The sequence below is a fragment of the Condylura cristata genome, unplaced genomic scaffold, assembly GCF_000260355.1.
Source record: "Condylura cristata isolate star-nosed mole 26May11 unplaced genomic scaffold, ConCri1.0 scaffold00008, whole genome shotgun sequence".
Taxonomy (NCBI): Eukaryota; Metazoa; Chordata; class Mammalia; order Eulipotyphla; family Talpidae; genus Condylura; species Condylura cristata.
Window position 1 is genome coordinate 18,480,912 of NW_004567109.1, and position 9,814 is coordinate 18,490,725.

The 9,814-nt window shown below is 51.6% G+C and overlaps 1 protein-coding gene across 1 annotated transcript in view; it reads right to left on the reverse strand.

The window, feature by feature from the left end:
• The window catches only part of TRAPPC3 (trafficking protein particle complex 3), a 10,591-nt gene extending 6,589 nt beyond the window's left edge, over positions 1–4,002 (reverse strand). The window contains exon 1 of the mRNA XM_004678797.2: positions 3,823–4,002. Within this exon, the coding sequence (XP_004678854.1) occupies positions 3,823–3,864 (42 nt within the window). The 5' untranslated portion in view covers positions 3,865–4,002. The remainder of the gene's footprint in view (positions 1–3,822) is intronic.
• Positions 4,003–9,814: the final 5,812 nt, after the last annotated feature.

Consider the following 9,814-nt stretch of genomic DNA (forward strand, 5'->3'; position numbering starts at 1 on the left):
TGCCGCGCCATGTGGTCACCTCCGGGGCAGGCGGGGATCGAACTCATGCGGAAGTGGCTTCAGCTTCCTAGTGCGGCGCTTCAACCCGCTGCGCCACCAGGGAGGGCCTCACGTTTATTTTTAAAATGGCTCTATGTGGTGTGGTGCCAGAGAGCATTCTGAGATAGGCTCAAGGAGGGAGATTTTGAATTACTATAAGGAACTGTCTAACTAATAAGGCATTCAGAAAGGATTCAAGGTTTGTTGCCAGAATAGCTGGCCTGAGTTTGGACGTGCCACTTACTAGCTGTGAGACTGTAGGTTAGTCACTTGCTTTGCTAAACTCACTCTCCTCACACAACAGTAACAGTACAATCTGGCAGACCAGTCACAGGGTTATTGGGAAAATGGATGATACTGGGCTTGAAGCAGACCAATGACATGGTTTCATACCAGCAGAGCCAATGTGACCTCCAAGTACAACCTAAGCAGAGTGAGTCAAAGCGAGCTCTACATTCAGGCGAGCTACTGCACTTGATGGTTTTCAGAAGGCTTTCAATTAGTGCCCCAGACGAAACATCAAATCTCCTGCAGTGGGCTGACCTCGGAGTCAATGCTCCAAGAGTCACACTACTTTTGCCAATGCCAAGTTATCCAGGGTGACTGTCCTCCAGAAGTTCAGGGACAGATGTTAGCAGCAGGATTAAGTCCAGCCCTCTCTTATTCCCCAGCCTCCTGTCATGGAGACTGTGTGTACTGCTACTTAAGTAATAACTCTCCTGGGCTCTGGAGAACTGAGCCACTGGGGTTGGATTACCAGTAACACAGCAAAAGGACAAGCGTAATTGTCCATGGGATCCAAGAGAAGCAGCACATTACAGACACACAAATGGGAACACAGACTAACATGCTAGCTAGCTCACATTTACTAGTGTCAACTCTGTTCCTAAGTACACCGTCACACACTGCTAGTTTTATATGCATTACCTCACCTCTATGATACGAATCTTTATTACCTTTTTAAATTAATTTGTAAAGATGGTGAAACTGATGCTTGGGACAAAAAAGAAATTGCCCAAGGTTGCACGGCAAGCAGGCAGCGAAGCCAGGACTCAGTCCCAGACAATGCTACGCCCTGTGTGCTGGCATATTTTTTTTGCCCCTCACAGAGTACAGTGCTTCTCAAGGACTTCATTTCTGCATTTCCCACAGCACCAAGCACACAGTTTCCATACAGTTGGATGTATGCTACACAAGTGGGCTGTTTGTACAGACTAAAAGCGGAGATCAGGTGAGCATGTTAACCATTTTAGTCTTGGAAGGTTTTAAGTAGAAACACTGCAATTAGCAGAGGACTGGGCTGATGTGGACGAGGGCTACAAGAAGCCGAGAGTTGCCAGTGAGGACAGAAGCAGGTCAAAACCAGGTGGCCACAAAGATCATGGGACAAGCCCCAACTAGCCACCCCTAGGGATTGGATGAGAAGACCACCAAGTATTTGTGTCACTCATTCAATAAATAAAAATTCCCAAGTGCCGGCATAATTCCAGATTCTGGAAATGGAACAGTGACCAAAACAAATCCCTATTTTTGTGGAGTTCACATTTTCATGGGAGAGACTGAAAATAAACAAGTGAATATGTAATTTATAATAAAACATTTAAAATTAAATAGTACTATAAAGAAAAAAAATGTGCTAAAAAGAGAACAGACAGTAAGAGAAAGTAGTCAGTAGGTGGTCGGCGAGAGCCCCTCTAAGGAGGTGACATCTGAGTTAAGTGTGAATGAAAAGGAGCAGCAAGCTGCCTGTGTAGGGAGGCAGGTCCAAGCAGAGAACACACATTACAAAAGCCTCAGCAGGAGTGTGCTCCCTTCCTAATTCCTTCACTGAGTGAATGCCGGGGCGGAGCCCACGGGTTCATGTTCAAGTGGTACTGAGACTTCAATATTGATCTCAGGTAAAAATGTAGAAAACAAGAGCAAGATCTGAAAACTAAGCAGGAAGACCTTTCATATATGCTGATACCTTAGGAAGAGGAAACAAGCCTTCACAATGCCCAGGCATTTTACAGTTTTCTCATTGAATCCCCATCTTATAGATAAGGGACCTGGAGGTCCAGAGTAAGGCACAAGTCCAGCTTATGTCCATGCGTCATCTCTTTGCCCCCAACACTGTTTTCTAGCAAAATATTTTCTTCTGCTTTTAAACTCAAAAACAGTATTTTTTTAAAAAAGATGTAGTTAAAAAAAAAAAAAAAAGATGTAGTTAGCCTTCCCTGGTGGCACAGCGGGTTAAAGCGCAACACAAAGAAGCTAAAGCCACTTCAGCATGAGTTCGATCCCCGCCTGCCCCGGAGGTGACCCACATGATGCAGCAGACCTCTCCTGACCCGACCGCTGCTCCCCTCAGCAGTGCACTTCGTCAGTTGGCCTGTTCTGTTCCCCACTCTGTCCCTGGTGAATCTTCTCATCCTCCACATCTCTGGCCTGTACCCCAGTTCTGTATGCATAAATAAATAGATCTTTAAAAAAAAATACACTGCTGAGTGGAGAAGTGGGAGCGTAAGGAGAGGTCTGCCGCACCGTGTGGGTCACCTCCAGGACCAGGGATTGAACTTGCACTGAAGCAGCTGTGGCCAGCTTGCAGGACTGCGCTTTAATCAGGTATGTCACAAGGGAGGGCCCCAAAACAGTATTTCTTAACCTGTGATCCATGGAGTATTTTCAGGGAGACCACCAGTTCCGCCACCCCCCAATTACAATTAAGGATCTGTGTATCTGTCAGTCTATTTATTAAATAAACAGCAGAGGTGACTCATAACTATCATCAGCTTCTGAAAAGGGCCTGTGAGAAAAAAACGTTAAGTACAACTATGGAGTCACAGAGGCTCCTGCAGCCCGTTTTCGATTGTTATTTTGGTGGACGCTGCAAAAGTATGAGGGAAGTTTAATCATTCCCTGTACAACTGAATGTCAACAAATGTCCTAGTAGGCCACCCAGGCAACACTGGGTACTCAGTTTTTAAATCAGAAAACAAAGAGCATGAGAAAATTTGGAGGAGGCAAGAATATGCCAAATAAAAGGAAAACGTGTCCCTTTTCACGTTCCCTATTTTGGAGAAAAATGTCATCGACTTACTTTCCAGACCCAGATGCTATCTACAGCTACTATATGGGACTATAGGGTGTCCCATGTTTCCACACAAGAAGCCAGACCGTGCATCACCAGTTTTTGCCAGCTGCAGCCCACCTCTTAGTCCACCGAGTAGAAAGTTCCCTTCTGGCAAGACCAGCACTTGAGCATCTCTTACAATGCCTGCGATATTAGTGGGAGACAATAGGGCCTTTGAAGTGGGAGACACATGGGTTCAAATCCTAACTCTTCCTAACCATAAATTTGGGCAAGTTACGTAATCCCTTAACGGTAAAATGGCGATACATAGTATTATCCCCCTGAATTATTTTGAGGATTAAACTAGACAATGTGCCTTACTTGCTGGGCCGAGTACCTAACAAATAGTGAGAGCAATAGTGGTTGTTACTGTGACAACTGTCGTGGTCGCTGATTGGGCACGCTGCAGTCAGGCCTCGGGCCGGGGGTCTCGGCGCCGCTGCAGAGGCCCCCAACCTAACGCAGGCCCGAGCCGCCCCTGGAGCGACTGTCCCGTCTCCACCCAAAGCAGCGTCGCCACCCCTGCAGGCGGACCCAATCCCCCGCGCCCACCCCGCGGCGAGCGACCCGGGACGGCCCTTCCCCAGCTGCACCTCGGGCTCCGCACCCGGCCCCCTTCCCGGTGTGACTTCATTCCGACCCACCCGTCGAGATCACCCGCTCCGAGTTACCATCTTTTTGCTTTCGGTGCCACGGTTCGCTTGTCTCGACATGGTGCCGGCCGCCCCAGCCCACTTCGCCTCAAGCCCACTCCGCGACCCTTTCTGATACCGCTCGTCCTAGCGCGGCCCCTCAGCCTTTGGGCTTGACGGACACCGACTCATCGCGCTTGCGCGGCCTGCTGCGGGGCACCATGGGACTCGTGGTTCCGTCGACGAGAGGAATTCCGCCCAATAAACGTCGGACTACAAAACCCAACAGTCCCGTTGGCAGCTCCGCCCCTAACGCTACTGAACTACAACTCCCGGAATGCTCAGCGCGCTGCTGCTGTGTACACTCTGACTCACCCCTAGGCTGCATTCTGGCCGCTAGGTGGCGTCCGTAGCTTGCGGTAAATCCTGTATCGCCTACGCACTTCCCTCCTCCCCCCACTACCCCACACCCATCCCAACTGAGAGGCTCTGCAAATTCCTCTCACGCCGGGTTGGTCATGGAAAGTCCCTCTTTCGAACTAGCTTCTTCCGCTATTACTGCAGTTCGAAGCTGAAGCACCCAGGATGTTGGGGAAAATTAATTAGCAATGGCCCATATGCAGATCGAGCTTCATTTTTATAATAGTAAATGGGGCCTCTCTGGTGGCACAACGGGTTAAGCCTCAGCGCTGTGAAACTGTCTGCAACCACTGCACCACGAGTTCAATCCCTGGCCAGGGAGGTAACCCACATCGCACAGCGGACCTCTCCTGGCCGGCCGCCAGCTGCTCCCCTCCCTCAGCAGTGTGTTTCATCGATCTGCCTGTTCTGCTCCCCACTCTGTCTCTGGTGAATCCTCTCTCACACACCCCCACCGCACCTCTGGCCTACACCCCAGTTCTTACATGCCTAAATAAATAAATCTTTAAAAATACAAAATATTGAATGACCACTGTGTGCCAAGTATTTGGCTAGTGGTACTCTTTAAACTGCCATCTGTCCCCAAACCCCAAAGGCAACCTGCACCTCCATTCTGTGCAACGGTAGCCTCATGATGGAATAGCCAGTGTCCTGGGTGACGTTCAGGTCCCCGTGCCCCACCTTCCTCTAGAACTATACTACCTGTTACCAGAAAAGGGAAAATCACCAGGACTGGTAACACAGAGTCCTGGGTTTTTAATCCCAGCTTTGCCATTTCAGGCAAATTGCTCCATCTTTCCCAGTTGTTGTGAGCAGAACTTGGGGACAAAGTCAGTGTGCACTCCTCTACTCCCAGTCACTCTCTAAAAACACAGCCCAACAAGCGGGCCCCCAGAAACACCAGGGAAATGTGCTGGCCACACCCTTGACCCTCACCAAGGGGAATTCCCATGTCCCCAACCACAGTTCTTTGGTTTCAGCTTCAGCTGCAGCTGCAGCTTCAGCTTCAGCTTCAGCCATCCCTCCCTGACTGGGTAGTTCTGAGGGGGCCAGGCAGGGAGCCCCTAAATCCCCCTCCTTGCTTAGGCCTGTAGCCTGCTTGTAGCAGCTGCATTCTGGCCCCCAGCCTTCACCATGACAACCAGCCCACCCAGCTGTGAACCAGCCAGGCTGGAGAAGGCTGGGGGGCTGCGTGCAGTTCAGGCTGAACACCAGAGGCTGAGGTTCAGCCTGGGCACACACCCCCCCCCTCCCTCAGGGTGCAGGACCAGTCATTATTATACCCTTCTCCCTGTGTCACAGACATTCTGGGGCCTCCTGAGAGGTGGTGACCTTTGACTCTCCTTCCTGTGTCATTGCCTTGCTGAAGTATTCTGGGAAATAACATGAGGGGAGCTAGAAGGGTGGCAGGAAGCAGGGGTGGACTAGCCCCTGCAGGCCAGCACAGCCAGAGAAGAGCCTTCTGCATTCCCAGGAGAGAGGACAGCTGAGGTGAAAGCTGCAGTTGGCTGGCCTGTCTGTCGGTCTGGGCTCCTCCCTGCCGGCTGCCCTTGGCTGCCCACAGAAACCTGAGTCACAGTCACAGCCAGCCATGGACCCCACCCAGCCTGCTGTCATTCAGGGCTGCTCCAGAGCCTGGAGGAGGAATCTCTCCTGTCAGTCTTAAACCCTCTGAGATTCTTCCTCTCTCTACCCGTGATTCTCCTCTTGGTATCTTTTTCTTTAAAAAAAAAAAAAAATTATTTATGTGTACAAAAATTGGGGTCTGGGCCAGAGATGTAGGGCTGGGGTAGAGGTGATAAGATTCACCAGAGACAAACTAGGGAGCAGAACAGGTGGATTTACTGAAACACACTGCTGAGGGGAGCAGTGGACGAGACAGGAGAGGTCTGCTGTGCCATGTGGGTCAGCTCATTGCATGGGGATCAAACTCAAGCTTCTGTGGCGAGCTGATTCAGTGGGCCTTAGTGGTGGGAGTGATAGCACTGAGACTTAACCTTTAGGCCACCCACCAGGGAGGGCCTTGGTGTCTTTTTCTGAAGGACTCCTCCAATCCAAGCATCATCAGTCTTGCATTAGAGCTGGGGGTAGGGTCCACTTCAGGCTGATCTATAGGGTCTCCCCCGGGCTCAGAACTTTAAAACTCCTTAGACAGCAACTCCATTGTTCCCAGCTTCCAACCTCTTTCACCACCCTTTGGGGCCAGCACCCTCCTCAACCACCCACCCACCCTCATCTCCTCCCTAGAAAAGAACACTTGCATCTAGGAAGAGCTTCATAGCCAGGGTTCTAGACAAGAAGCCCTTCCCAGCAACCCAAAGAGTTGAATCTTTGTCATGGTGGATCTGAGTTCCTCCCCCACATCTCTCCCTATTGCTCCCCTTCCTCAGGAGTTGGAGGGAAGGAGACCTTACTGCAGCTGGTCTCACAACTGCCCTTGAGGTCATGCCCATCCTCTCCCACCCCCTCTTTATCCCCCTCAGCCAACCTAGCCATAGGGAGTAGGCCCTGAAGACTACAGGACCCCAGGAAAGCCAGCCTGAGTTAGAGCCACCCTTAGCAACCATAATGCCAAGTAGGAGTGAAAATCTGATGTGTGCTCTCTCTGCATCCAGCCACGAGGCCCCTCCTACTTCCTACTTTGCGGGTGTGGAGGAGGCCCTCTTCGTCCTGACTCATATCTCTGTGTCAAATCGCCCACTGATTTCCTTCACCCTTCTACTGGGTTCCTCTGGACCCTGTCTCACCAGAACTAGGCAGTTATATATGTGATCTGCTTCCAACCTCCCCGAGTAGGGTCAGGAAGGGGACATACTTCTGCTCCCATTCACTGACCTGCCCTCCAGCCCCAGTCCAGCTCCTGGAATGGATCCATAGTAAGGGTGGGGATGCCCTGGGGAAGTTCTCTGCCCCTTGCCTTTCAGGACAGAGCACCTTTATGGGGTTTTAGCCCCTTATGTTGCAAGAAGAGCCTTTTACTGCTTCTCTGGTATGTCTAATATTTGGGGGGCCATGTAGAGCACTATCACCCAGCCCCAAAATCAGAAAGCGACACTCTCTGAACATTCCCTGTTGCCAGGGCCTAGGGCCTGCCAGGGATCCTAGTCAGTCAGGAAGGGACTAATAACGGAGAGGAACCCACCCTGGTTATTCCTCCTGCAGCAAACACACTGGACACTGGCACTCTCCCCCCACCCCCACAGAGCTAGACTCCTGTACCCCTGGGACCCCAGCTCTGCAGGAGCATTCTAGAGCTGGCCCCCAATCCAAGGGTCCAAGTTGCCTGACTCCCAGGTGGGTACTCTGTTGGTCCCTACCACTAGCATCTTGTGGGGGGTACAAATGCCTCAACCTTCAGGTCACCTCCACCATGGCATTTTGGGCCTGATAATTCTTGTTCTGGGGGCAGTTCTGTACATTATGTTAAATGCTACCTCAAAATCTATACACTAGGTAGTTTAGTAACACCTTCAGTTGTAACCAAGTGCCCCTGCAGGGCTAGTTGCCTCTGGTTGAGAAATGCTGACAGGCTGACACCACAGACTGTCCTTTTCCAGTAGGTTTTGCAAACTCCATGCCAGATTTCTCTTTCTTTCTTTCTTTCTTTTTAAGAATCTTGCCAATCTTTTTTTTTTTTTTATAGTTTTGGTGTTTTGCTTTTTTTTTTTTTTTAAAGACTTATTTATGTATACAGAACTGGGGCACAGGCCAGAGGCTCAGGGGCGACAAGAGGATTCACCAGAGACAGAGTGGGGAGCAGAACAGGCAGATGCACTGTTTTGTCGAAGAAGTACACTGCTGAGGGGAGCAGCAGGAGGGTCAGGAGAGGTCTGCCACACCATGTGGGTCACCTCTGGGGCAGGGATTGAACTCATGCTGAAGTGGCTTTAGCTTCTTGGTGCTGTGCTTTAACCCGCTGCGCCAACAGGGAGGGCCAGATTTCATTAGACACAATAGAGTACTTCCAAGTCTTCTACACTGCTCACCCTTCCGCTTCTGAAGACGTTTCCAGGGTAGATCATGAGGCCATGAGCTATATCATGTGCATCACAGTCTCCACAGGCAGTCAGTCCTCCTCTGTGAGCTCCCCCGGCCTATCTTTTCATCTTTCACTACCACCATTCTTGAGTTTAGCCAATAAGGCTATCTCATGAGTCCCACACAAACGGCTGTCCCTTTGAGCAGTGAACTCAGGATAAGAGTATTCTGATGATTCTGCTGAGTCTAGTCACTGTCTGGTCTGGGATGAGCCTGTTTTGAAAGATGCAAGCGTGAAGCCTCTGACCTCACAAAGGACAGTCCTGAACCCCCATCATCCACAGGGTCCCCTCACCCTGCAGATGGGGTGACTGACAATCAGATGGGCACCTGCTCCTCATCCTAATCAGACCAAAGCCCTGTGGTCACCCTCATATGTGAAACACTTCCAGTAGGCTAGGTTCGTGCTAACCATTCCATCTGCATGGCTGGAGCCAACTTTAGAGCAACCTGTGACACCTTCTGGCATCATTATTTTCCTAATTTTATAAGTGAGCAAACTGGGTTTCAGAAAAGATACTAACTAGCTTAAGGTGACCAGGTACAACTACAGGCTATTATCACCCTTTTCTAGTGTTTTGGGGCTGGAGGATCCCTATTCCTGCCGCTAATCTCCCAAGGAGATGCAGGCCCCCCATACTCTTCCCAGGAAAGGCAGCTCACTCAGGTTGCCCGATACCCAGACCCTTTTGTTCCCTCCTAATGGCTGCTCACTGAAGCTACTCAAAGGAAGGGGACGCTGGCGGGAAAGGGGGGCAGGAAGGCAGCATCTCACTGGCTCTAATCTCTGGACAATGGGGAACTAGAGAACTGACCTTCTGGGGGTCAGGACAAAGGGCAGGGAGGGGTGGGTAGGGCCAGCTGGCCTCCTCCTTGCACCCTCGGTCAATCCCTGCAGCACCATCATCGATCCACCTTCCCAGCAAGCTCCCCTGCCCCCTCCCTTTGGGCCTGCCTTGGCCAGGAGCCCCATCTCAGCTGGCACTAACGGGGGATTGGGATATTCACTCCAGAGGACTGGAGAGAGAGGCTACTTGGGGGAGGGGAGTCAGAAGGGACGCAGTTCCTCCTTCGACTGGACGTCGGGGACAAGATCCTTCTGGGGAGACTGGGGATCGTCTGAGGGGAGCGGAGGAGGTTCATGACCAGGACCACCCAGTTGGGAGCTGGGAGGGCCCCAGCAGATTAGAGACCCGGGTTAGGCAGCGGTGCAGGCCTGTAATTACTCAGAGGAGCTGGACGGCACCAACCGGGGTGCTATAGAGGAAAGGCAGCAGCAAGCCTCCCCATTCTCGGCACCCCAGCCCTCACCCGGGAAAAGAGCACACCTTCCCCCTAGGGGTCCCCCTCCACGTGCCCTGACGCCCCCCAGGCACACTGTTCGAAGTGGGTTTGGGAAGAATTTAGACTTGGAGCTGCCTTCAAGGCCCCAGCGCCGGTGGGCTTGGGGGCTCCCAGCTCTGCTCCCCCCGACTGCTAACGGCGGGTGAGTCACCAGAGCGCTCCCTACATAGAGGTCTCGCGCTGCGGCGCGTACCAACGCGCGGCCGCAGGGGGAGGCGGCTCGGCGGGC